The 27,257-nt window shown below is 49.2% G+C and overlaps 1 protein-coding gene across 1 annotated transcript in view; it reads left to right on the top strand.

The window, feature by feature from the left end:
* LOC122386093 (transforming growth factor beta receptor type 3-like) overlaps positions 1-27,257 on the top strand; it is a 109,973-nt gene that overhangs the window by 18,663 nt on the left and 64,053 nt on the right. Inside the window, exons 2-3 of the mRNA XM_043374916.1 lie at positions 1,014-1,118; positions 25,309-25,484. Coding sequence (XP_043230851.1) covers positions 1,049-1,118; positions 25,309-25,484 — 246 coding nt within the window. The 5' untranslated portion in view covers positions 1,014-1,048. The remainder of the gene's footprint in view (positions 1-1,013; positions 1,119-25,308; positions 25,485-27,257) is intronic.

Below are 27,257 nucleotides of genomic sequence, written 5' to 3'. Positions count from 1 at the left end.
CTCGGCGGAGCTTTCTTTACCCACCTGACATCAACAGTTCCTTGCCCACAATCGACGGGGCCTCTCACCCACCATCGGTTGAGGCCCTCACCTATTATCGACAGAGGCCCACACCCACAACCACCATCGTGAGCCTAGCCATCGCGAGCTTGAACCCCCTCGGGCTGAGTGGGGAGCCGGACCAGAGCTCCCTCTCTGCCTCTGCCGGGGAGTGCCCGCCGGCCTGCGCTACGCCGCCATGCTGTCCCCACGCCGTTTGTTATTGGCAATCACCGGGTCGGGCCGGCCCGGGCTGCGACGGGACTGGAGGCTGTCAAGGTCACATCCTGTCCGCTGTGAGTCAGCCGTCACCCCGCGCAGTGTCTCTAAGCTGCAGTAGGGACTCTGTTGCGGCTGCTACATGGAATACGTGCCGTGTTAGATGCAGGTTTCACCGAAATTCCACTGATCTCTCTATCAGAAATGTGTCTCTTACGTTCCTTCAGTTCTGTGTTATGTGTCGGAGCCCGGAGGTATGTCCTGTCTCCTTTTCTGTGTATTTCTGTGTAGGTATGTGACACGCTGGCGCCCAGCGCTGGCCCTGACGGTGTGGTTGGTCCGTGTTTCAGATGCGCCGGCCGGGCGCGGCTGTATGTATTTTCGTTACGCTGGCCCCTGACGGTGTCGTTGGTCCGTGTTTCAGATGCGCCGGCCGGGCGCGGCTGTATGTATTTACGTTACGCTGGCCCTGACGGTGTCGTTGGTCCGTGTTTCAGATGCGCCGGCCGGGCGCGGCTGCTGGCCGCTGACGGTGTCGTAGATGACGTAGTACGCGGGCCCCCTGACGGTGTCGTTGGTCCGTGTTTCAGATGCGTCGGCTGGACACGACTGTAGTACGCTGGCCCCTGACGGTGTCGTAGATGCGGTAGTACGCTGGCCCCTGACAGTGTCGTTGCTCTGTGTTTCAGATGCGTCGGCTGGGCGCGACTAGTAGGTACGCTGGCCCCTGACCGTGTTGCTGCTCTGTGTTTCAGATGCGTCGGCTGGGCGGCGGTAGTGCGCCGTGATTATGCCGCCGTGTCGTCTCGTCTGTCTATGGACCGTCGCTCTGGCGCTGATCTCCTCAGCGTCGGCTAGCGGTAAGTGAACTCAGTGCACTGGTCACTGGTCATTGGTCAGTGGTCACTGGTCATTACTCATCGGTCACTGAACACTATTCACTCATCACTGGACCATGGTGGGTAGTCAGAGTCACTGGTCAGTGACGGAACGAAAAACAATGCCTGCTTGTCCAGTGGTCAATGTTTCGTGCTAAGAAAAGATGAATCAGTCAGTAGTCGCCGGGTTGGTAAGTCATTAAAAGCCAGTAGTCAGCAGCTGATGTTAATTGGTCAGTGATGAATCATGCGAGGCAATTCGGTGATCATTTGTCAGCGGCCAGTCGCTGCTGACCACTAGTTAGTCTGCGATCATTGGTCAGTTGTGGTCGGTGTTTAGCGGTAGCAGCCATTTGTAAGAATGAGTGGTCAGCAATCAATCACCATTGAGAAGTCAATCGCGGTTGTCAGTGACGATTTAACGGTCAGATGTCAGCGGTCAGCGATCGGATGTCAGCAGTCAGTGGTCAGATACTCGGATGGCAAACGACTAGTGCAGAACTGTCAGACGTCAGCGGTCAGATGCTGATTGTCAGGTGCTGGCAGTCAGTGGTCAGATGTCATTGGACAGCGTTTATAGATGTCAGGGACCAGTGCATTGGGTCATGTGCCAACGGTCAGCAGCCATATGCTATTGGTCAGCGGTCAGATGTTATTGGCCAGCGGTCAGATTTAGCGGTCAATTCAGAAGTTAGATGTCAGCGGCTAGTGGTCACATGGCAGCGGTTCGCGCTGATCTACCACTCAGCCGCCGCCCGGAGTACGCGCTCACGTCTCAGCCGACCCAGGAGCGGCGTCGGCCGGCCTTGAGCGAGCGCACACCCTGCCGCGCCCGCTTGGTGCGCCGCCACCGCACAGGCACCAGACACTAGTGATGTCAATTTCAGAAATTTTGGAAACCAATACCAAACCGATACCGACCAAAACCACTGAGAGTATACCAAAACCGAACCGATTTTCAGAAACAGGGGAAATACCGACTAGATACCGAAATCAGGGAATTATCAAACAAATGCTTCAAACTCTCTCAAGACATATGATAAGCCTTGAAAGGTACCTAATACTTTGAAATAAGGTAACAAAAACAAATCAGGCAATCTCTTAATTATTTGCATTGCCAAAAAAATATTTATAACTTATTTTGTAACTATTAACAAATATTCAGGTCAGTTATTTTACTGGAATGTGGATTCAAGTCAACTGCATGAGGTGTTAGTTAGGAAAATAACTTGAACCCTGAACCTTGTCCATGCCTGAACCATCAAACCTTCTTTCAATTCAAGTCATTCATTTCGAGTCCGGTCAAGACAGGGTTAAGTGTGTATCATGATCCAAAAGTGGTGACCCAATTGACAATGATGGGCTACACCTTCGGCTGGCTACACCATTAATGTAAACAAAGCCCATGCTACCTACAGTTAAACCCAAGGCCCTAAAAGTTAAACCCAAGTAGCATGGTGATTGGTGACGATACTGACGCAGCCAATTTTTCTTCATAAACAAATGTGTAACACAACAAAACTTTTAACATGGGTGTAACTTTGTATACTTTCGAGGTCCAATGTGGGACCCCAATGCGAACATTTGGGACCCCAATTGTCATTTTGGGACCCCAATAGTGGAGGCCCCCGAGACGCACCAGCCACTACAAATGGAGGTCCGATGTTCATATAGAAGGTTCTCTGTATAAATAGGAGGCCCCTTAGATAAATAGGAGGCCCTGTTGGACATATGGGAGGCCCCCTGGACAAATAGGAGGCCCCCTGAACAAGTAGGAGGCCCCCTGAACAAGTAGGAGGCCCCCCAGAAAACAGGAGGCCCCCTGGAGAAATAGGAGGCTCTCTGGACAAGCAGGAGGCCTCCTGGACAAATAAGAGGCCCCTAGACAAATAGGAGGCCCTCTGTACAAATCAGAAGCTCTCTGAACAAATAGGAGGCCCCATGGACAAGTCAGAGGCCCTCTGTACAAATAGGAGGCCCCCTGCAAAAATAGGAGGCCCCCTGGACAAATAGGAGACCCTAGACCTAGACAAACAGGAGGCCCCTTTCACAAAAGGAGCCCTGGACAAATAGAAGGCCCCTTTCACAAAAGGAGGCCCCCTGGACAATTAGGAGGCCCCCTGGACAATTAGGAGGCCCCCTGGACAAATAGGAGGCCCCCTGGACGAATAGAAGGCCCCTGGATAAATAGGAGGCCCCCTGAACAAGAAGGAGGCCCCCTGGATAAAGAGGAGGCCCCCTAAAAATAGGAGCCCTCTGGATAATAGGAGGCCGCTTGGAGAATAGGAGGCTTCTTTAACCAAAAGGAGGCCCCCTGGACAAATAGGAGGCCCCCTGAACAAGTAGGAGGCCCGTTGGACAAATAAGAGACATCTTGGACAAATAGGAGGCCCCCTAGAAAAATAGCAGGCCCCTTGAACAAATAGGAGGCCCCCTGGACAAATAGGAGGCCCCCTGTACAAATAGGGGACCTCTTGAACAAAAAGGAGGTCCCATGGACAAGTAGGAGCTAGAGGCCCTCTGTACGAATAAGAGGCCCCCTGGACAAATAGAAGGCTCCCTAAACAAAAAGGAGGCCCTTCAAAAAAGGAGGCCCCTGGACAAGTAGGAGACCCCTGCACAAATATGAGACCCCTGTTCGAATAAAAGACCCCTGGATAAATAGGAGGCCCCTGGACAAATAGGAGGCCCCTGAACACGTAGGAGGCCCCCTGGATAAAGAGCAAGCCCCTGGAAAATAGAAGCCCCTGGATAAATGGGGACCTTCTGGAGAAACAGGAGACCTCCTGGACAAATAGGAGGCCCCCTAGACGAATAGGAGGCCCCCCTGGACAAATAGAAGGCTCGCTAAACAAAAAGGAGGCCCTTCAAAAAAGGAGGCCCCTGGACAAGTAGGAGACCCCTGCACAAATATGAGACCCCTGGTCGAATAAAAGACCTCTGGATAAATAGGAGGCCCCCTAGACAAATAGGAGGCCCTCTGTAACAGTAGGAGGTTCTCTGTACGTACAAATAGGAGAACGGCGCTCGACCTGTAGAAGCTCAGCTGTATGTACAAAAAGGAGGCTCTCTGTGCAAGTAGTCGAAGTAGGAGGCTCTCTGTACTGTACCTACAAATAAAAGGCTCCCTGGGCAACTTAGATGCTACACAAATCTGAGGTCACCTATATAAAGCGGGACTCTGTTGGTTTACCTGTTTGAATAAATTATTGTCCTGATATTCAAATTATTTAATCCTCGCCCGCACATGGGGGGGGGGGCAGTGGTTGTCACTCCCCCCCCCAAGGTAGTTTTTTTCTGCTCTGCGCTCAACATTTTGATTGCTAGAAGCCGGATGTTTCGTATAGCTGCTTCTCTATCTTTTCTTAGCGTCCACTGAAAATTTCAAGTTTCTGTGGTTTTTTGGTTTCGGAGATACTGATATGACCTTATTCTTCAGGTAATGTCATAGCCCAAATGACAAATACCCAATACCTATCTTGCGTTGGCTATGGGTCTTGTGAGCTTTTGACACTTTGATTTCGGCCTTTTTGCCAGTCTTACCTCCCACCTATCATGGAACATGTTGTTCGAATTCGATGATGTAGAGATGCCAGGGTCAGGGTCAAGGTCAACCTAGGTCGTCTAAAATATTGCGTTTTAGGCAAGTTGAATTTACTTTCGTGAAGTTTCATTGACTGTATTTTTGGTAAAAGCTTCTCAGTTCATGATCTCATGAAATATGGACACATTCACAATCGGTGCAAACATCAGTATACACACAGACACGCACAGACATACAAACACATATCATTGACCTTGACCTAACTTGACCTGAAATGACCACAGCCAGCAAAAACCTAGTCGGATAGTGTGACAAAGAGGTTCTAGCTGGCTTGGCACCACAATACGGCAGCGTCATCGGTATATGATGAGCAGCACACGTGATATTCCAACGGGCAACGGTGAGCCCAAACAGCAACATTCTTTAGTTTGACCTGACCTGGAAGGTCAATGACTGACCTGATGAGATAAAATTTGGTATCATTGGATTCGTCTCTTCCCAAAGAATCTGTTGCTCTTAACCGCGAAGCTTAAAATCTTGTAAGAAAAAAATTGTGGTGATGTAGAATAAAATACCTACACAAGCAGCGGACCAACCCATCATATACCGATGACGCTGCCGTATTAGTGCCAAGCCAGCTAGAACAGCTCTTTGTCACACTATCCGACTAATTTGCTGGCTGTGGTCATTTCATGTCAAGTTAGGTCAAGCAATGATATGTGTTTGTATGTCTGTGTATGTCTGTGTATGTACTGATGTGTGCACAGATTGGTTTGTGTTTCCCTATTACATGAAATCATGAACTGAGAAGCTTTTACTAAACATGCAGTCAAAGAAACTTCACGAAAAGTAAATTCAGCTTGTCTAAAACGCAATAGTTTCAGATGACCTAGGTTGACCTTGACCCTGACCCTGACATCTGTACATCGCAAAACAACATGTTCAATGATAGGTGGGAGGTAAGACTGGCAAAAAAAGCCGAAATCAGGGTGTCAAAAGCTCACAAGGCCCATAGCCAACGCAAGATATTGGGTATTCGTTATTTAGGGCATGACATGACCTGAAGAACAAGGTCATATCTCCAAACCCAAAAGCCACAGAAACTTGAAATTTTCAATAGACGCTGAGAAAAGATAGAAAAGCAGTTATACAAAAAAATCAGGTTTCTACCTTTAAAAATGTTCAGTGTAGAGCAGAAAAACTAAATTGGGGGTGGCAACCATCCCCCCAGGTGCGGGCGAGGGTTAACCCTCACACTTTCTGGGGTCGACTAGATTCGTTGTGCAATGCTGTGCCGTTAAATTATTTTTTTTCTATAATAAAGGCATTTTGTTTTATTGTCGAAATTGAAAAAAAGCCAGAAATTTTCGTCGATTTCGGACGCCGCGGGGGATATTTACATACAATGTCCCCCTGCTGGCCTGGATCCACCAGTAGGGTCAGGTGACCTACCATTTCTTTATTAAAACCCTCGCCGGCACAGGCCATTTTGCGTCCTTCGACGGCACAAGGGGGGGGGGGGGTACGACCCCCCTCGCGTTTGGCCCCTGATCGAGCTAGAGCTTCGCGGAAAAAACGAGCGTGTTGCCCGTCACGAGACGAAGCCGATGATACCCAATTTTAAGGTCCTAAGTCATTGGGTGACCTTCCAGGTCAGGTCAATGACCCGAAAACCGGGAAAATCGGGACCTGTTAGAAAGTCGTAAATTGTGGCTGCTATGTGGTTTTCCGGGGTGCTGATCACGAATATCGTGTTAGTTTTGATCAGAGATGATGTCTTTAAGCATTTAGACCAGGTCGGGTCAGGCCAGGTCAGGTCAACCGGTAGGGGTTGCGACGGGTATTCGTAATACGTGTCAACCGCCTCTGACAGCTTCGTAACATGTTACGAAGGCACAAAAACTACTTCGTAAATGTTCAAATTGTTGCTAAATGCGAATTCCGCTCCAAAAACTAGCCTAGAAACATGTAAAACTCAAAAGTGAACCGAGGTCACCCGAGGTCACCAAAGGTCAATGACCTGACCTGACCTTCAGGTGAACTTGACACCCACCCTAATGTATGGGAGCGACATCAAATCACATGTTTGAACGTTTGAAACCACAAAAAGCTTGCAAACGCGCGGCTAATGTCAGCCGACATACGCCGAATCGCGATTCCGGCCAAACATGGTCTCGGAAAAGAGGTCACAGGTTAAAGGTCATTGGGGTCAGGGTCATGAAATTTTCAGGGTAGGTGTAAAATTGATCAATGCGAGGGTACTGAAAGTTTCGTCGCGATCGGCCGCTTTTTACGCGAGTTATTCGCGAAAAACCTTAAGGGGGGTTGCATCACCCCCCCCCCCCCTGTGCCGGCGAGGGTTAATATTAAAAAAAAAGATCATGGCATCCGAGCTGTGACGAAAAATAAGTGACCTAAATCCGATGAGAAAACTGGATTTGGGGGTACCCTAAGTTTGGCTTCTGAGCCTCTGGTCCCCCAGTGAAAATTTCTTAGAGGAGGCCCTGGCGTGGTTCGTAAATTACCGCTTCCGCAATTGGAGGCCCCTAATTGCTTGGAGGCCCCCACTAAATGGAGGCCCCCTTGGACGTTTGGGACCCCAATGGTGATGTCAAATAGAGATGCCCCAAATTTGCAATTTCATTACCCGCCCCGCCCCGCAGCTACCCCTTGCCCAACCACAACTACCCGCAAGCTGATTTTGTCTGAGCCGAACCCGCAAAAAACCCGCAATCTTAAAAACATACTTTTGCAAGAAAAAAATACAGCTGAGTCAATGCTAGAGCTATATAAACCTTACTTGCTTCATTGCTGTGCAGAAAAAGACAGCCAAACAAATAGTAAGGACTTGAAATTGCTATGCTAAGTCCTCAGGAAGTGCACACTGGATATTGGAAAATGAATAATGCATCAATACATTTGAAATTCCTTTCTGAAGAGTTCAGTAAAATCTTTCTCTCACCTTACCCTTCAGCATTGGCTGAGGATCAAAATTTCACTCTGGCTCCCTCTCAATGTTAGGCCTCTGGAATGATATTGTTATCAAAATGAATGTTGATATAAAAAGATATGCGATTTCCAGTTAAAAATAAATAGTGACACAGTGAATAATGAGTATCCAGTCGATCTACACATAAAACAAATCATGCAAAATCCCAGCAAAAACCAACTATAATAACATATATGGCCTTGCAACTAACCACCAATGAACCACGCATTTCTGGAAACATGCGTCAGAAGCGTCACCAACAGCTGATGAAGGAATGTTACAGCGACTAAATTATTGCGGCCGTAGTTAGTCGAACTTGTTGCGAAAACACTGTTGTATAATGCATATTCATGTGCCATTCTGATTAAATTATTTTACACAACAGCTAAAGTTTTACAATTTAGAGGTTAATCACCGGTTTAGAAATAAAGAGACAGTAAATACTAAATTAAATGTAATGATTTTATAGATGGTCTTGGTAATGCTCTCCGGCTGGTCATCTGTCGGCATACAAATGATAAGGACGTAAAAAGACAAAAGAAATAAATGCGACCAGCTACGTGGTTTTGTAACATGTATAACTGCTATTTTGAGGCATTCAAAAACCAAGACAGAAAAACTGATTGAAAATTATTGCGTCATCAATGACAGCTTTCCTTCACCTCAGAGACCAAAATTGACGCAGTCAAATGCCCATCCTTGTCAGAATGTCGGAAGTGCGCCAGTATTGTATTGCGTTATGTTTGGGCCGGCCAGTCTATATTTTGATTTTTTGTAAGGGTGATTGGTGTGTTATTTTCGTAATATAGGGTGGAACAGAACATAGAGTAGGATAGGTAATCAATGAATTTGCATCAAAATTTGTTTAGCTGATAGCTCTTTTTTATGCCGACCAGACGCAAATAAAGTAACATGTGGCATTTGCTCTGATTTTCAACATCTCATTTAAGTCTGGGTTCTTCCATAATGTATATCTAGTGCACACTGCACAGTGCACATAGACTTCAGTTCAGCTTCCTATAAGTTTGCTTTCAGGGTCTTTTATGTTTTATGGAATGCTTTCATCAGCATTTATTTATGCTTAGTAGTTTATTGCTTGTACCCTGGTTTGGTCATTGCCAGACTGTGGATGCTATTGCTGGTTGTTTTCAGTTTTGCATTTGAAATGTGCTTCCTTGATATATTTTTATATTTGGTTCTGTTTTAAAAGTTGTTTTGATGAATGTTGTATTGTTAACCTGAGCAAATGCACTTGGCATTGTGTTTTGCATCTAAAAAAAAAAAAAAAAAAAAAAATTATAGGTTCTTAAGTCTGACCGCCAAATACCCGCCACACGACAAGTTTTGCTTCTCAAACCCGCCAAAAACCCTGCGGGTTTTGAAAACCCGCAGAAAGCGGGTTCGCGGGTTCAAAAAGGGCATCTCTAATGTCAAAGTTTCACCCATGCCCTGAAACTTGATAAATAATTACTTACGAGACACACTGATAGATAGCAGACACCACTGTAATGATATCGCGATGAAATCTAAGTAAAATGTCCATAATTTTACGGAAGCATTGACACACGTCACGTGTCATCTCTTCCATAATGGCGGCCTTACAGGCGGCGGCCATTTGCATTAATGATTAAACTGTATAAAATAAAGTTTTTCTTTTCTTTTTTGCTTAAGTCCACTTAAATCAAAATTCCTTGTATAAATTTTGACATCTTAAAATTAAGTCAAGAAAGTTGTAGGCCACTTTTGCTGAAAAATGAAGTACCAGAAAAACAGAGTTGTTCAATTATTTTCAATTAGTTTTTGAGCTATATCGGTTCCTCAACCTGGCGCAGCTGCGACATTGAAATGTTTTTAGATGTGTTCAGTTTTGAAACTGCTGTGTGCGAGTCAAGCCAAAAGCCAATTATATTTTATAAGTGCTCATGATTAAATTGCTAGCGATCTGTATCTGTTGAGAGAGCAGGAAAGAGAACACTAATTGAAGAAAATAAATTATCCACAGGATCATGACAGCATCGCTCACTACAAGGCTTTTTGAAGTTGAGCGAAGTTAAAGATTTGTGGGGTGATGCGGGTGATGATGAAGTGACAAATGCTGCCTTAAATATTAGATGATAATGGTGAAGCTAGTGCTGTATTAAACAGGGTTTTGGATAATGTAATTGCATTGCAGTAAAATGGAGAGGAAGACAAGGTCAAGATCAATCACAGACTCCTCAAAACAAGTCAAATTTGTTGCTAATAAATGCTTTGGAAATTTTGAGAAAGGTAGTTTAAGCATGTTTTCCAGCATACAGTGAGTTCAACATTAATTCATGTTTATGTCTTGCACATTGGCTTTCTTTGTAGGATAATTATCCTCATGGTATTGGAATTTGCTAACACTGATAAGTTGCCATTTAACATTGGTAGACTGATGTATTTGATATTACAGTTGATGTGTTTGCCCATTTGTTAGGACATCATGCATTTGGGAGAAATGTGTCATGATTGCCATTTTTCTTCATCCAGTGTCATTTAGCAAAATCAAATTTGAGTTCAGAAGGTTTATCAAAAATGCTTTCAAATATTTTATGACAGTAGTTGATTTTCATGATACCGACAAAATACCAAATGCTTTTGGTATATAATACCGAATACCGAATCGGTATTGGTTCGGTATCGGTATACCGAAATTTTGGTAACCGATTGACACCACTACCAGACACCAGTGGTGTGGGCAGCGGTGACCCTCACTATACCGTCCGGTCTTTCCCCGAGAGCCGGCCGGCGCTGACGAGGGCTCTCACCGTGCCAGCAGAGCACATTTACCTCTGCCTATTTACGGATGTATATCAGATAGTCGGCGTGACGTCACTGGAGGCGACCGCCAGCTCGCGGCCGCTGACGTCCCACCTGGAAAGTGGCGGATATCGCGCCGATCTGCGTCCATGTTGGACGGATTAGAGTCGTCAGAAACTGTGCAGGATCGCTCATCCGCACTGAGCAACACCGACCACCGACCGGTCACGTGGGGAGAACGGGTCCCTGGCAGCTGATGGGAGATGCAGTGCCATGGAGACGGCGTAAAAAACGAGCGGAGCGATTTGTAACTGAAAGTAGTGGCTGGTCCTATTTCTGCAATAAAGGAAAATATTTCCACACGTAATGCCATGTGTCTACACTAGAGGTGGCAAAACTGGAAAATTTTGGGACCCGGACCCGGACCCGGTCTGACTGGCACATTTCTGGAACCGGTCAGACCCGGTCTAAGTCAGCGTTGGAACCAGATGGACCCGTTCCCGAAATTCATTATGAAAATTGTGTACAATTGTAGGTACCTATAGCAAAAGAAAATAGTTTCTTTCCAATTTGGCATACTTGTGTTGCAAAGTAAAAAACTCATGCCATGGTCATTTCACTTCACTTCGCAGTTTGTATTTTGGAACCAGATTCAGGTCATATTTAAGAATATAAGAAGTAAGTAGACCAATGAATTTCATGCTAACCTAAGCCACTTTTACTACAGCTGCTAAAAATGATGTGAACTGGGGATCCATGGACCAGTGCCTTCACCAGAGTCAGAACAAGAACAGAACCTAACATCAACATGGAACAAGATAACCAATAACCATACTGATACATACCTTTTCTAATATTCTTGGTAAAAGATATTCCTTTTTAGAATTAAAATTCATTAGTCCTTACAAATATTATCAACTATCAAAGGCCCCAAACGATAAAACATTCAAAATCAAAATAGAAACATGAAAACTGTGTGAGGTTCGCCAGAAATGTCGACACGATAGCAATGGACAAAACAGGCGTTAAATCACTGCAAAATTTTGTTGGGGATAAAGTAGGGGAGAGTGGGGCAATGGCGGACGGTGGGTAATGCCGGCCACCCATCTCTAGTGAGTACTTTGTCCATCACTAATCAGCTGATGTTGTTTACATTTCAGTTGAGCGCCATTCTAGCACGTGGTGCAAGTTTGTCACGGTAGCTCCATTATTTTCATTTTTATAGCGTTAAATGTGTTTTCGTATCTGATTTTTAATTTTTGTTGCATCTATTTGCTGACTGTGAAATGTGTTAACGCATTTTCAGAAGTGCTGCTTTGCAATGACCTTCAATTAAGCCTTTCTTAGGCGACTGCTGGATGTGAGGCGTTTGCGGCGCAATGCCTTTGACTGCTGCCTGCTTTCTTAAAATAAAGCTGACCTCGGGGTAATACCGGACACGTGTCCGGAATGACTCCACGCGGTTTTGTTTGCGACTTCTGTCGTTAAAGCTCAACGTTTCGGGTTGCTGTGTTTACGGCTGTGCTAGTTTGCTTGCTGTGTTTACGGTTGTGTTAGTTTGCTGCTCTGTTGGCGCCGCGCTGTTGTGTTGCAGCGAGTGCAGTGTTGTGTTGCAGTGCAGTGTACTGTTAACTGCTGAATACAGTTGTCGTTTCTTAATTCTCACTTAAATTTCCATCGAAAGAACGGTTTAAGGATGAATACCAGTGACGATATTTCGACTTTTGTGCTATTGCACTTAGTGGCCGGCATTACCCCTCGCTTTTTTGCACCTCCATTTTTCACCACATTTTCGCGTAGGCTCTGAATCTGTCATCAGTGATCTGAGATACTAAAACTGGGTGCTATCTGAAAGCCTATTCCTTTGGCTATAACCACAGTCAAAATCACCATAAAATAGCTTCAAATAGCCAAGCTATTGAGCAAAATGCTTATGGTGTCGCCATTGCCCCACTCTCCCCTACTGCAACATCGTAATGGCAATAAACTTTTAAGTACTGCAAGTTGGTTAAGTAGGTTGCGATCATGACTTAAGTGCCAATTTATTAACGTAGAAAACAAACTACATTTTGTTGTTAGTACCTAGACATAGAATAAATACCAAGGGTTCTGAGACTTTCTTCCCGAACGTGTTCCAAAATTGTAACCTTTATGCAGTAGATTAGCGTGCGTAAGGTATAGCATATATGACGCTCAAATGCGCCATTTTCACATCAACACGGAATCATTGGCCTTGGAGAAGGGCATTGGTATTGACTGAGTTTTTTGTCAGCTGCTGCCGTATGATGGCGCTAGTAGAGCGCTATATGTATAATACGCTCTGCTAGCGCCACCATGCGGCGCCAGTTGGCTAAAATCTGATCAATACTACGGTTTCTGGAGAATGCCTTGGATTCATTTTTAGCTTTATGGATTTATGCAAGGGCATGTTGGTTTTATGAGTTGTCTTCTGGCCGTGATAGAAATAATTTCAAAGCTGTTTGAGTTATGAAATGCATTTGAATATCAAACATGAACTCTGATTTCCGGTGGGCATAGTGACTTTGGTATGTCAATGTCTTTGAAAAGGCAGGTGAGAATGCCACTGGTCAGCCTTGCTTCAATTGGATTTGTGTCCATTTATAAATGGATTTCAGTCATACCTACTTACCTACATATGTTATTGGTATTTGATTTCTACAGCTCAAAATATTGCTAGGTGCTGTACAGCAAACTGAATGGAAGTGATCCGTCCAAACATTTGGTGAAATGTTTTCTGGATTGGCGATTGCTAGCACTTAGAACTTGTTTATTCTGTTGTAGGTGACAAGATAAGAAATTGAAGCAAGACTGACCAGTATCAGTATGCTATAGAATAGGTAGCCCAATCTGCTGGAATATTAAAATTCAAAAGTGGAATTGGGACTTATGAACTGGAAACTGCATCAACTATGACTATGTTTGCCAAAGCATAAAAGATATTAATGTTTACCATAAAGCACAGGGAAATGATAGGACCCGGTTGGACCCGGCCAAATATTTTGGGGGACCCGGTCTGGACCCATCCGGGTCCAGACCGGTTCCATAGACCGGGTCCCCGGGTCCACATTTTGCCACCTCTAGTCTACACATTCTGTGAAATACGAGTATGGATTCAGGTGATGAGGTGAGCAGTTTGATTCAAGTCCTAAAGGCGAAGGCTAAAAGCTGGAGCGGGTTGATCAAAGGAGCGTAGTGTCATCGCTGACATTGTGAAATAGATGATGTCACCAAAGAAGCGGTGGCTACGTTGTTTGTCCAATAAACATTCAACTAACTTCGCGAAATTATTTTAACTCCGCATATTTATTGGTTTTGCCCCAAGTCATGGTTCACTTCCTTAAATAGTAAGTCAAATTTCAGTTGCATTACGCCTCAAAGGATGACCGCCGTGTGTTTACAAACGGGTGCTGCCGAACCGGGAGGACAGCCGCACCCTCTGTCTCCAAACAGTCCCGCTCGCAGCACAGAGACGCGACTCTGCGCCGCCCACAGTCTGCGGCGGAGGCCGGGGGAGCCGCGCGGAGGTCCACGGCCCTCCAGCAGCCGCACACAGCTCGTTCCAGCTCCGTCCTCCCGCGCTCCACGGCGCGGCGCCGGCGGCCACTCCACTCACTATCACACGAACGCCGGCCTGCAGCTAACGGAAGCCCGGTCTCCCGGAATGCCAACTATTTACGGCTCGTAAACCAGCGGCCGCATTAACGAACCCATTCGCCAAATTAGCAGAACCATGTAAAAACGGCTGCGGAACTTGCTCGTTCAGAAAACTGCCCTTCTGCGAAGTAGCATGTCTCTCGGCGTTGACACAAATGACAGTGCCGCTGTGTAATCGCTCTCATGGGCGGCGTGGCATGTCCGGAGAGGGTAACAAGGCGGGGAGGGTGTTACTAGGAACGGGCACGGAGGGGAGGGCGGCGCAGGGAGGAGAGGGGATAGACCACCGGAACTCGGTCATGAGAGTGATCGGACCACCGCGTCTCGGACCCATGCCATCGTGCGCCTGACGACGCTTCCTACTATAACGCGAATGACGCTTCGACTGACACAGATGACAGATGAGAAAGTCTCTCTCTCTCTCTCTCTCTCTCTCTCTCTCTCTCTCTCTCTCTCTCTCTCTCTCTCTCTCTCTCCTCTCTCTCTCTCTCCGACGTCAGCGGGCGATGAACAGACGCGCGCTATCCATGAGCGTCACCGGCAGCGTCACGTGCATCACCGGCGGCATCGCGGGCGTCACCGGCGGGCGGTCTCAGCGACACCGGCGTGCGGTCTCAGCGACACCGGCGTGCGTTCCCAGCGACACGGCGCCGGTCCGGTGGCGTGGCTAATTGAATAATGTACGGCTGCGGGGCACCGCTGGGCGCACAGCCGATACCCGGCGGCGGTACGTGGGTACGGCGACCACGCCACAATCGCCGCCACGCCGTCCGTCCACCGGGCACGGGAGTGGTCCCGGAATCGATTACGGGCGTTGCCGGCTTCGACTGAACGCCCCGGCCATGCGGAGTGGGACTTCCGGAAGCCAGCGCAGGTCGCAGGGTGTGTGTGTGTGTGTGATGCCGCCGACAGGTTTCTGCTGACCGTTGACAGAATGATTTATGGCCGTATACCTGCTGGTGATTTACGTTTTCTAGGTATCGTCTGTATAGCACAGGTGTGTTATTATTGCTGAATGTGACGTGCTATTTATTCATGAATATTAACAAGTCCCTGAGAATATAACAAGCGGCATGCACGTAACACTCACGACATATAGCAAAAGTAATAGGTCCTACGTACAATTACCTATGAGTCAGAGTATAAATGCGGAACACACATAACATGTAACGCATGCAACGTGACTGTAAGATAACTTGCTTGCAACATGCTTCTGCCAGTTTAAAACTTTCCCGTTGATCTTTATATGCTCTTGCTAACACCAGCAGGGGCGGATCCAGAAAATCTCCAAGGGAGGGGCCATTAGAAACCAGGAGGCCCCCCCCATAATCCCACCTGTTGGAGGCCCCATCTTCCCACTTGTTGGGGCCCCCCCCAAAAAAACTGCGTCTATTGAGCTTATCTAGCTGTTCAGGCAACATCTCAACATCTGTGCAGGCTTGGAGGCCCTCTGTGCAGGTTAGGAGGCCCTGTAAAAGTGGTCATCTCTGTGAGTATAAGAGACCTCCAAGTTATGAAAAGCTTTACCAATCTTCTAACAAAGAAGTCTTCTCAGCTAGTCTTCTAAGAAATAACTAAGTGGGTAGGTTAAAAAAAAACTCATCGGATTTCGGCCACTTTATTTTCAGGAGGCCCCCTTTTCAGCTTTTTAACTTTTTAACTTTTTATTTTATTTTTGAAAAAAATCGGCCAAGGGGGGGGGGGCCACGGCCCCCATGGCCCCCCCTTGTATCCGCGCCTGAACACCAGTGTTGCAATGGCAGTCTCGACGGCAAATAAAGTTATTCCAGACTAACTCCGCACCATCCGAATGCCATGTTCGCTGTCGTCTCAGTATGCCACGTTCACACTGAAAGCGACACATGTAACAGGGCAGACCGGCTTCTCAGCGCTCTACCAAGAATTGCAATCAGTGCCATGAGTGAGTCCATGGTGGCTGCACATCGGGTTTCCCATAGATCCTGATTGAGATGTGACTGAGCACAATTCGGCGCTGCCTGGAATGCCGCGGATGGTAACCACCAGGGTGTGAATGATGAGGTCGGCTCCGGTGTCAGCGTGAACATCGCGTTACCGATGCTCGTAACTCGCGATCGCCGGGGTTTCGGCGCTCCTGACCTCTGCCATGGCATGTCCCGCCGGCGTGACTTCTTGTCCGTGCGCCACGCCCCGGAAGTTCCAGCGCGGAGCCGCCGGAAGCCCGGCCGGAAGTCGCCGAGGAGCGTCTGCCCGGCGGCGGGCCGGCCCAGTCAGGTGGAACGGCTCTCCGGACCGCCCCGCCCCGCCCCGGGACCGGGCCGGTCACTGTGCAGTCGGGCCGGACGATCGGCGAGGCCGGCACTGATGCGCCGCTGCCGGCCCGTTAACGGCCGCTAAACGAGCTGCTAACGTTCTGCGCTCCTCGGTCGGCCGCCGCCGCCGGGCGCGGGAGGCGCGGGCGGCGCGGGTGTGCGGTGACCGGCCGCTGCCCACAAACTGCTCATGGGGACGGACGACCGCCAGCTATTTTGGCCCTGTATAGAGACGCCGTCAGAGCTCCCGGAGCTGCTGCCGGCCGGGCCCAACAGCCCAGCGGCCCGGCCGCCCTGCCTGCGCAACGCCAGTAGCCGGGGAATTTGTCCAACTGCCTTAATTCAATGAGCTATTTTTAGCCATTAGCTGCAATGTGTGAGAAATAACGTCGAGTGAAAAGATTACCGAGAACAGTATCAGGTACCGGTGCGAACTGTGCTGGCTGGCTGGTCCCGAGCTGACGGGAAAACGGACGTGGAATGTGCTTCGCTGAGCTCCGACAGATGTAGCAATCAGTGCATTCTTCTGCAGAAAGCCGCGGCATACCGGTCCGACTGTCGCCATGATTCCCGAGTTTTCTGATCTGGCGAGTGAGCAGATCGGACCGTGCTGTCCGTCGGCCCGGGTGGCAGATAAGCCACTGCGTGTCCGGTCCTACAGACCTGTGGGACTGCGGCCGGAGAATGTGACCGGACCGGGACAAAGCTGATGAAACATCTGCGATATCCCATCGCTCCGTCAATTTTGGGGCTACAGCCCGTCAGCTTCAGATACCTAGCTGGCTATCTGAGGCTCTGTGCGCCGTGGAGGCTGAGTCGGAGAGTGCCGGTCCGCCCCGTGCAGACCGGCCGGCCGGCTGGCGGTCTCCCGCTGAGGCTGTATTACATCCCGCCGAGACGAGATGCCGGCGCCCGCCGAGAGGCTATTCAGGCGGCGGGAGTGAGACTATGGGCCATTGAGTTTCCCGGAGCGGCCATTGTGGGACGCTGCGGAGACGGCCGGAGCCAGGTGTGCGCGCCGTGGACCCGCCGCGGGCACTGTCAGTGCGCGCGTACGTACAGTCACCAGCACTTGCTACTAATCACCTCGTTTTTGCTCAGTAGTTTGAAGACCGATCAATTCTCAGTCGAGCAAGATACGTCAAACGATCGGTTTGGTCCTCCGATTTTCGAATATCTAACTTGTTTTTGTATGTTCGAAGCATTTTGGGATGAGGAGCCAAAAAACGTCTTTTCTGCCCTAAAGTTGCCCCAAGAAGTCGTAGAACCTAGCCCCGCCTCTGATCCACAGACCACTAGTGCCATCTCTTGTCAGCCGAACAAACCGCAGAAGTAAATAATGTCACGTGACCTTTGCACACGCTACAATTACTACGCAGTTGTAGTGGGGGAAGCGGGGCGGAGGCGTGGAGAGAGACGCGATCGGTCGGCTGGGGTCAGGTCGCCGAGGTCAGAGGTCATCCGCCGGAGGGTGTTTGGGCGGTTGGGCCGTGTGGGCTGGGGCCTGCGGAGTGGGGAGCGCCTGGACCTGTCTGGAAACAAGTTCTACAGCGCTGTGGCAGTCGAGAATATTGTGAGAAAAGAGACAGAGGAGAGAGAGGGAGAGAGGGAGAGAGAGGGAGAGCGAGAGAGGGAGGGAGAGAGGGAGGGAGAGCGAGAGAGGGAGGGAGAGAGGGAGAGAGAAGGAGAAAGGGAGAGAGATAGAGGGGGAGAGAGAGAGGGAGAGAGAGAGAGTCGAGAGAGAGAGAGAAAGAGAGAGAGAGAGAGAGAGAGAGAGAGAGAGAGAGAGAGAGAGAGAGAGAGAGAGAGAGAGAGAGAGAGAGAGAGAGAGAGAGAGAGAGAGAGAGAGAGAGAGAGAGAGAGAGAGAGAGAGAGAGAGAGAGAGAGAGAGAGAGAGAGAGAAAGAAGAAAGACTGGAGGGAAGGGATAAGGACGGGAGGAGAGAAAACAGAGACAGAAAAGGAAAACCAGGGAGGGTAAAATGAGAGAGAGGGTAATGGGTAAATCAATGAGGGGGAGCGAGAGAGAAAATATTTAAATGTGTCAGCTTGTTTCGTATGTAAAATGTGCTTCCCATCATTTCAGCTTCGGATTGGAAATCATAAATCTTAGCATCCTTATGATAAACAAACGCTGACGGGATGGGGACGTTTTTATGGTCGTCGTTGGCAGCTCGGCACTAATGGGGATGATGTTGAGGGTTTTGCAAATATTTCATAAAAGAGATTTTTTGAAGCTATTTTTTGCATCACCTATTAAACATTTTTTTACGTTTGCTATGAAAATGTTAGGTCCAGTTCCTTCAAGATCAGCTCCACGACTCCACAGCTTACAACAGGAGCTAGCTAACATAACAATTCACCCGAGCCGTGTTGATGGCATGAACTTTCCGTCGAGTGCTGAGGGGGGGGGGGGGTTCACGCCCCTCCGTCTAACTCAGCTCCTGGGCCACGCTGCGACACGCGGTAAGCGGCAATCGAAAGAGCGTCAAAAATAAGAAGGAAAACACTCGGTCATTTAAAGGTCAGGGCAAAGGTCAGGTCACCAGAGTTCATCAAAGGTCAAATATTGTCGATTTCAACGATTTTAAACACCCGACGACTAACTCTGGAACCAATAGAGCTACAGCACCGTGGAAAAGCGCATTCGATAGCTCTTTTAACGCTTTTTCGCCAACATATCCTCAAATTTGACCTCAGATCAACGGTTTAGCCCCCAGAGGGCACCGCTCTGATTGACTTCAAATCTGACCTCAGATCAACGGTTTAGCCCCCGTGTTTTCACCGCTCTAGCACGTCTCTGTCAAATCAAAAGTTATAGTAAAAAAACTGCTGAAGACCTTTCATGACCTGAGATGACCTCAGGGGCACACAAAGGGGCACAGGTGCAATTTCCCGATTCAGAGTGTCATGTTTACATATGAACCGATGTTTGAGAGGGTGTAGAACGACATTCGGCCAAAAGAGGCTCATTTCAATTTTCTCCCATTGATTTATATGGAGCAGTCGTAAAATTGAACTGACCTTAGGTCACAACTCACAGATAAAGAAAAAAAATCCGAGATATCCATTTTATACATACTGTTACCTTAAGCAAGTACTGAAAATTTAAAAGTGATCGCTCAGTCGGTGTAGCCACAGCGAGCTTTCTAACTTTTTCTGAGGTAAGGTCACTTAACGTTACCTGGTGACCTGACCTTGAATGACCGGGATCTGAAATTTTCATAGCATGTGCGAAAAAGATGTCGGAGCGGGTGTATCTAAAACAGCGGCGCTACGCGTCGCCGTTTTTTAGATATTCGCGAAAAACCTAGGGGGGGGGGCGTAAAAACTCCCCCCAGGATGGCGCGGATCAAACGGCCCCTGAGACCTCGGGATGGTGCCCCTGAGACCTCGGGATGGTGCCCCCTCAGATCCGGGGAGAGTGCTCCTTCAGACCTCGGATTTCGGAAAAAAAGCCGCTGGAAACTTGGAATGGTGCCCCCGGAGACTTCGAGATCGTGCCCCCATACCTCGCGATGGTGCCGCCGGAGACCTGGGATGGTGCCGCGGACCCTCAAGATGGTGCCCTCTCCGACCTTGGGATGGTGCTCGCGGAGAACTCGGGATAGTGCCAGCTGAGAACTCGAGATGGTGCCCCGCGAACCTCGGGATGGAAATAAATGGACAATATTAAACTAAAAACTAAAAAACTAAACTTAACTAAAAAAACCCTAGGCGAGGGACAGAAATGGGCCTCCGGGAGACCCCGAAAACGGTACCCTATTCCGATAGACCTGGATGGTGCCCCCTTAGGAGACCTCTTGGTTAAAGCTCCCGTCGGTGACCTCCGTGATGAATTAAAAAAACAACTCCGTGATGGGCCCCGGGAGACCCAAGGGGGGGGGGGAGAATGGCCCCCATGCCCCCCTCTGGATCCGCCACTGAAATGATCTGACCCAAGACCTTACCTAAAAACGACCAAAAGCCTTCCTTCATTGTCCGAAAACCGCTGACAGTTGATAGCTCAATGACATTAGAGCCGTGCATAAGGAGGCGTGAAAACACTCTCCTCATCTCGATCTATTACGAGAGGACCATGTCAGGGCGTGAGAAAGGTGTTCTCAAAATAGATGACACTGTATGAATGAGTAAATAATTCGCGCCCCGTTGTGTTATTGGCGGACCCTACCACCTGATGGGGTGGTGCAGCCATTTCGTCCTCCACCTGAGATCTCAGAAAGTTACCGACCGATTTTGAAAATTCGAAGAACGTTCGATAGCCCCACCAGGGAACTACCTTGTTTACCAGGTTTCATTGACCTAGGTGCAACCCATGATGTCACAGGTCAGGTCAAATGTTGCATTTTTTCACCGATTTAGTCTAAGGAATGCGTTACAGTTGTGGTGCCGTGGGGCAGTTCACCACATATCATGGTGACTGGATTTTTACGTTAATCAGAAATGGAGAATATCAACCTGGTGCGTGTTCCAAAAATTCAATCAGTTCGATCCAAACGGCCCCAAGTAAAAGAATTAATTAAAAGAGCGGGTTGTTATATTTAAATTACCAAAACGAAGTCAAAAACCAAAACAGCGAATCAGACAATGGAGCGACGAGGAGACGAGAATGAAATCCAAATCACGTCGGGGTCACCAATATGTGGTGCCGTGGGGCAGTTCACCACATATCATGGTGACTGGATTTTTACGTTAATCAGAAATGGAGAATATCAACCTGGTGCGTGTTCCAAAAATTCAATCAGTTCGATCCAAACGGCCCCAAGTAAAAGAATTAATTAAAAGAGCGGGTTGTTATATTTAAATTACCAAAACGAAGTCAAAAACCAAAACAGCGAATCAGACAATGGAGCGACGAGGAGACGAGAATGAAATCCAAGTTTGCCAAATATGCCCTGCCTAAACTAAGTTATAAATCCCGGACAGAACGGGCCAAATCGCGGAGCCAGACGTGACGCGTCTGCTCGGGCCAAGAGCTCGGCCAGAAGTCCCTGGGAGCGCGCGGCCCGACGCAGCGGGCCGGGCCCAGACATGCGCAGAAGCACTCGGACACCACGTGGCTGCCGATCGGAGCGCGGATTGGTCACTGGCCGACGCACTGCGGCAGCGCAGGCCGCAGCCACGCGGTCGCATCGTGATGGGACAAAATTCACGAACAGACACGTCCTGGGCCGCCCCCCAGCGCCGGGGCGGGGTAGCGACGTCACAAGTCGGCGCGCGAATCGGTCTGCGCCGGGAACTCCCGTGCCGGCCGGCGACACACGTGGTTACCACACAGTCAGTTAACACATCAAATAAAAGGCATGTTATCGAAAAAAATCAATGGAGCGTGGTTGCCCAATACATATGTTGCCTAAAGAGGTCACTGATGCCAGGTCAGGTCACAGAGGTCAGGTCACTAAGGGTCACAATATGAACCCAACCATGGGCGTCGAAACCGGGGGGGACGGGGGGGACGCGTCCCCCCCAGTCGAGGAATCCGGGGGGGACGTCCCCCGCAAAAATATCCCCATGAATGATTTAAAAAGTGACCTACGACATTGGTGTATTGTCGTTTTGGGATGAAATTGCGGATACCTACTCGTAAACAAATTGAATCTGCGAATTGCTGACACTGTACCCTTGCTTACAGGGCTGCGGAGTAGATGATTTTGGTAACTCCGACTCCGGCTTAAAAAAAAAAAAAAACGCTCGGAGTCCCCACTCCATCTCCGACCACGGCATCCTTCGGCCCGCATCGGAGTGAAAAAAACATGTGATGTGATGCTTTTGTCTCTTTGAACGTTTCTTGGCACGTTAAAAGATAACATTGCCTACGAGGTGCAGCTCTGGACTGTCCGTCCCACTTCCCAGGTCCTCGATAGGGAGCCAAAGCTCCAGTTGTAGGGGCGACCATATCCAACAAGGGCTGAAGATCAGTCCCAAAGTCTCAGAGTGCAGTAGGACAACAGCTTGCAGAGACCACACATTTTACATAGGATATTCGTAATAGTCAAGACCTTCAGCTCACTCTCAAACGGCCCTCTTCCCGTTCGAGGCCATCCGACAGCAGAAGGTCTCACCATGGCCTTTGAACGTTTGATGCTTGAGGGTGAGAGGACCTCGTCCTGGTCTGAGAGAGCCCAGGAGGACGTAATGCTCAGTATGCCCCTACATTGGTCTTACCATGACCCCTACAATCACCACAGCCAACAGAATCTCCAGCTCTTATTCGACCCATCCTCGGGGATGACGTTGACTCTGACTTCAGAGTTGAGGTCTGTTATACGATTTTGGTGACTCCAACTCCGTATCCGACCAAAACCGTCGACTACGACCGAAGTCGACTCCGACACCGCAGTCCTGCAGCTCCACTGCACAGAAGTTGGAAAAAAGCTGTACCTATGGTTAACAGCGGTTTACAGAGGACCACACGATTTTTTAGAGGCAGGGCTGCTGGACTTGGTGACCACTGACCAGACCCTAACTGTCCTGGTATCAAACTTATTACGCGGGATGCAAAATTTATACGTTTTGGGAGTGTTATGCCAAGAGTTTTTGCCAAATTTCGCGGCGCTTCGCGCCGCCAATTCATGCACAGGTAGAAAAGAGTGTGACTAATAACGCCTCCACGCGAGAACATGAGAACATGTGTATTGTGTATGCGTTACAAGTAGTGCATAGGCCCGAAATTGTACGGTAAACTAACTAACTTTTGGGTTTTTAGTCAGCCAATCCGTCCCCCCCAGTCAAAAATCCGTGGCGACGCCCCTGAACCCAACTATGCTAATTGCTAGGGTCACGTGATACATGTTTTATGGTCAATTTTACATTTAAAATTCAATGGTGTGGGCTAGACGGCCATTGGGGCCGGTTTAGATTACGTTCTGGTGGAGGTCAGGTCAAGGTCAGGTCAAAAAAGGTTAAATTTCAGAGTATTTTGCATAAAAGGGGTATCTATTCGATGCAGCTCATCACGGGAAATCCAATGGTGGTCTTTGGCTTGCTCTGTGTGTTCTGTGACTGCTAAAAATTGAGTTTGAAAATTTTACGTAATACATTTTGAGTGGTGTTTTTTTGCCATAACTTTGCTAAAAATGGAGCTATCTAGTTTAAGTTTGGCATATCTAGAGCAGATAGTTCTATAACATACAGCTTCATTCTGCTGTATATACAGCTGTATACAGAATACAGAATATAGAATATTCAGCTGTATATTCCAGCTTTAATTTTGAATGTTGTTGGTATTTTCGGGGTGTTATACTTCTATAGTTTTGATGGTCGAACTAAATTTTTGTTTAGAAATCAGAGTTAGCAGTTTTGTGGTGCTGTTTATTTTACATCTTTTTTATCTTGAATATTTTTTGTTATCTTCAAAACTGTAAGCGTGACAGCTCTTCCCGCTAAACCTTTTATTGGGTCGAAAATGACAGAACATGACGTCACTCTGACGTCATTTGTGACTAGCCTTTTATAAGAGCTCTGGAAAAATTTGGTCACAAGGTGTAAAAATGATGCCCGGAGGGGTCTTGAAAGTTTGGTGGCGACCTACGCTATACTTTAGGAGATATCGACTGAAAAGGAGAGGGGGCTGTTTCGCGCCCCCTCCCCCCCCCCAACGGGGCTCGAGGCTTTCAGTTGTTGCTCTCACATAACTCTTGGTTATATTACAACGTAGTGGAATTGCAAGTGGCAATATAAGCTTCCTGCCAGCGCCGGACCCGAGTTTAAACATGCAGGCTGAGTTTTAACATTTGACTTTAAAATTTTTACCGTTGAGCTTTTTAGAAGTTGTATGAACTGTTCAGCTCCTTTTTTGGTCCATCACAGCGGGCTTGTGTGTCATTTGTCAATCAAAATCGAATTAAAAGCTTTTTATTGGGTCTGGTTATCTCGCCAAATTCTTAACTGAATCGTTTAGTAGCTTTGGATTGGGCACTGCCCACGTTGTCTGTCAAACTTTTTGTGTCAACGAGAAGAGGCTGCTGACATCGTTTGTCGCGGTTAGATAATACCAATCCACGTCCCAGTGTGGATGCTCGATCGCACTTTCCCTGGCCCACCTCTCCCACCAGGCTAGGTTTTGCCCGGCACAGCCCGCACAGCCGTCGCCTCAGTGCCTCGGGCGGTGACCCGTTCAAAGGGGCTCACAATTCGTATGGTGCCGTGGCTCTCAAACCAACACAGAACGGTGAAACGCACAGGCTAACCTTCCATATAAGGCGAACGGCTGATTCTGGCGCGGGGGCTTCATTCATGCTAAGGCGCCCAATCACAGCGCCGCATTTCAGTTAGTGTCGGGCGCAAAAGCTGCTATGCTCCGCCCCTCCATCACGTGACCCTGCCCTCACGTGGCCTCAGTCACGTGGTGTTTCCACTTCTTGGCGCATGGCGGCGCTAGTCTCGCAAGGGCGGTGGTAGCTTGCTCCCCCGCCGTCCGGGGGTGATGGGTAGCAAGTGCTGGTGACTGTACCTGTGTTGAGTATGCAGCGTACGACATGGATTATCAGTAGTTCTCGTGGCATACGTGTAATAACCCGATTGCATGGTAGATTAATAGTTTTAAAATAGCAGCATCTTTACATGTTTCTGCAATATTGATAACATGAATCCAATTATATGAATGCCACGTTGAAACGCATCCAGCACGGTTACACTCACTTACACGGTTACGCGTTCTGCGGAATGAAGTGCATTTTTCCTCAATATGGCGAAAATATGTGTTCTCGCGCCTCACCCGTGCCCCTCCACTGACCCCCGTGCCCTGTCCACTGACCCGTGCCCCTCCACTGACCCGTGCCCTGTTCACTGACCCGTGCCCCTCCACTGACCCGTGCCCCTCTACTGACCCGTGCCCCCTCCATTGACCCCGTGCCCTGTCCACTGACCCGTGCCCTTTCCACTGCGTCCGCAGGCGGACCGGAGTTGTGCGTCGTGAAGCCGCTGACGGCTCCGGACTTTTCGGGCGAGTTCCACCTGCCGGTGCCGTCGATCGGCTGCGTGGGCAGCTGCCGGTCGCAGGCCGCCGACCAGGAGGTGCACACAGTCCGGCTGTCCACCAAGTTCAGCAGCCACCTCCACAACCCGCAGGTGAGAACTGAGGGAGGCACCCGGCGGCAGAGTCCAGGGGTCAGTCAACCCCCGGCATCGCGCGCAATGCTTCAAACGACAATACTGCTGGCCTCAGTGCTGAGCGCGGCATACGTGCTCAGGCCTTAGCGCCGTTCTTAGGTCACTGACAGCGCTGTCCGAAGCTTTGGTTTCAGCTCCCAGTTGCCGGCTCTTATGGGCTCCCTTCTCAGGCTCTGTGTCCCATGGGCTGCAGTTCCGGGTGTCTGACTGGCGTGGGTGTCCCTGAGAGTGGGACAAGCCCGAGCACATGTGTACCGGTTGCGTGCTCAGCAACCGCTAACAGCTGAAGAAGTGGAGTAGTCATAAGCGCTTACGAGAATCGCTCTAGTAAAATGTTTGAATAAATAGTTTATTTAAAAAGTTGTAGGTTAACCTATCGTTGAGAAGCATGCGGGTGTTCAGAATCTGACCGCAGATGTTGCGTCAGATTGCCTTATTGCCTTGGCCTTGGCCTACAGCCGAGGCCAGGCCCGCCGTGCGCGGGACGCAGAGCTGCATGGCACCCTGTGCCACCGCAGTCTCAGGGACAGCGGCTGCGACAGGGCGTCGGTGCCGGTCGGTTCCGTGCCGAAAGCAGTTCCGATTCGGGCCGGCGTAGGTTTGTGCATACGCTGGTGGGAGCGGTGAACGGTCGGGCGGCGGTAATGGGTTCGGCGAGCGGCCGGTGTGAGTGAGCGCCATTTGTCCGGGTGGTCACGGCGCCGCGCGCTGCGTGCCGACTGCCACTGACGGATGACACCGTTCGGCAGCGTCGCGGGAAGGCCCACCGAGCTGCGCCAGCCGCCGTGGGTGGCCGCCGGATGTGAGCCGCGCCTGCCGGCCGCCGTGGGAAGTGACCTTTACATCGGATGGCGGCTTGCATCAATACAGGCTATAGCTGTAGTTGATTGTAAGCACAGCTGAGATGTCGCGCGGCTCTGGCAGCGGGGGCGGGGCGAAGGTCATGTTATTGTGTTTATGTCCAAACACCGGTCAGGAGAGGGGGCATCACGTGCCGTGTCCGGCGGCGGAAGGAACCTTTGTCCTCCGCGATGGACCCGACAAAGCCGCGGGCTGGACGGACGGCCATTGGCTGGCGGCGCCGCTCCAGCGTGACACGGTCGTGGCAGCAGTGCGTGTCAGGACACGACCGGAGGGCAGGCGATCGAACCCGCCGGCAGCGGCGCGGCGCCACTCCAGCGACCGTCACCCGATCGACGCGCGGGCAGCCTCAGGAAGTGGTCGTGACGCCGGGTCCAAAGGGGAGTTGGGGCAGGGGGCTGCAACGGGCTCGGTGCAAGGATGCCTCACATGGACAGCTTAGCGGGTCTAAGCTCCTGGCACCCTATTAGGGAAAGCCATATGAATAACATACCGGCCGGCCGGCCGAACCAAGTCAGGCGCCTGTGACGAAATTCGGGGTGTGCCTTCAGTGCCGGCAAAGGATACCAACCGGATAGAATGATCGCCAATAGCGCCTATATATGGAGCGCCAGGTGCTGTTTGCCAACGTAGAACCATTTGACATTTGATGGCACAATTTTAACTTCGTTAAATGTCAAGGACTTGATAACGTTATCTACCCATTCTATGTTCAATAGGTAATGTTCATGAGATGAAAAATGTATTCTTGTTAGTTGTTCAGCTGCAGTTGGAGTTAAATGTGAACCGGAGTCGAAGACCTGCTACATCCAATCATCGCCCGTTTTTCCACGGGCTATAGCTGGGTCGAGCCTGGAAGCGAGCTGTACG

Source organism: Amphibalanus amphitrite, unplaced genomic scaffold, assembly GCF_019059575.1.
Source record: "Amphibalanus amphitrite isolate SeventyFive unplaced genomic scaffold, NRLGWU_Aamphi_draft 000240F_arrow, whole genome shotgun sequence".
Classification (NCBI taxonomy): Eukaryota; Metazoa; Arthropoda; class Thecostraca; order Balanomorpha; family Balanidae; genus Amphibalanus; species Amphibalanus amphitrite.
This window is presented reverse-complemented; position numbering and strand designations above follow the sequence as displayed.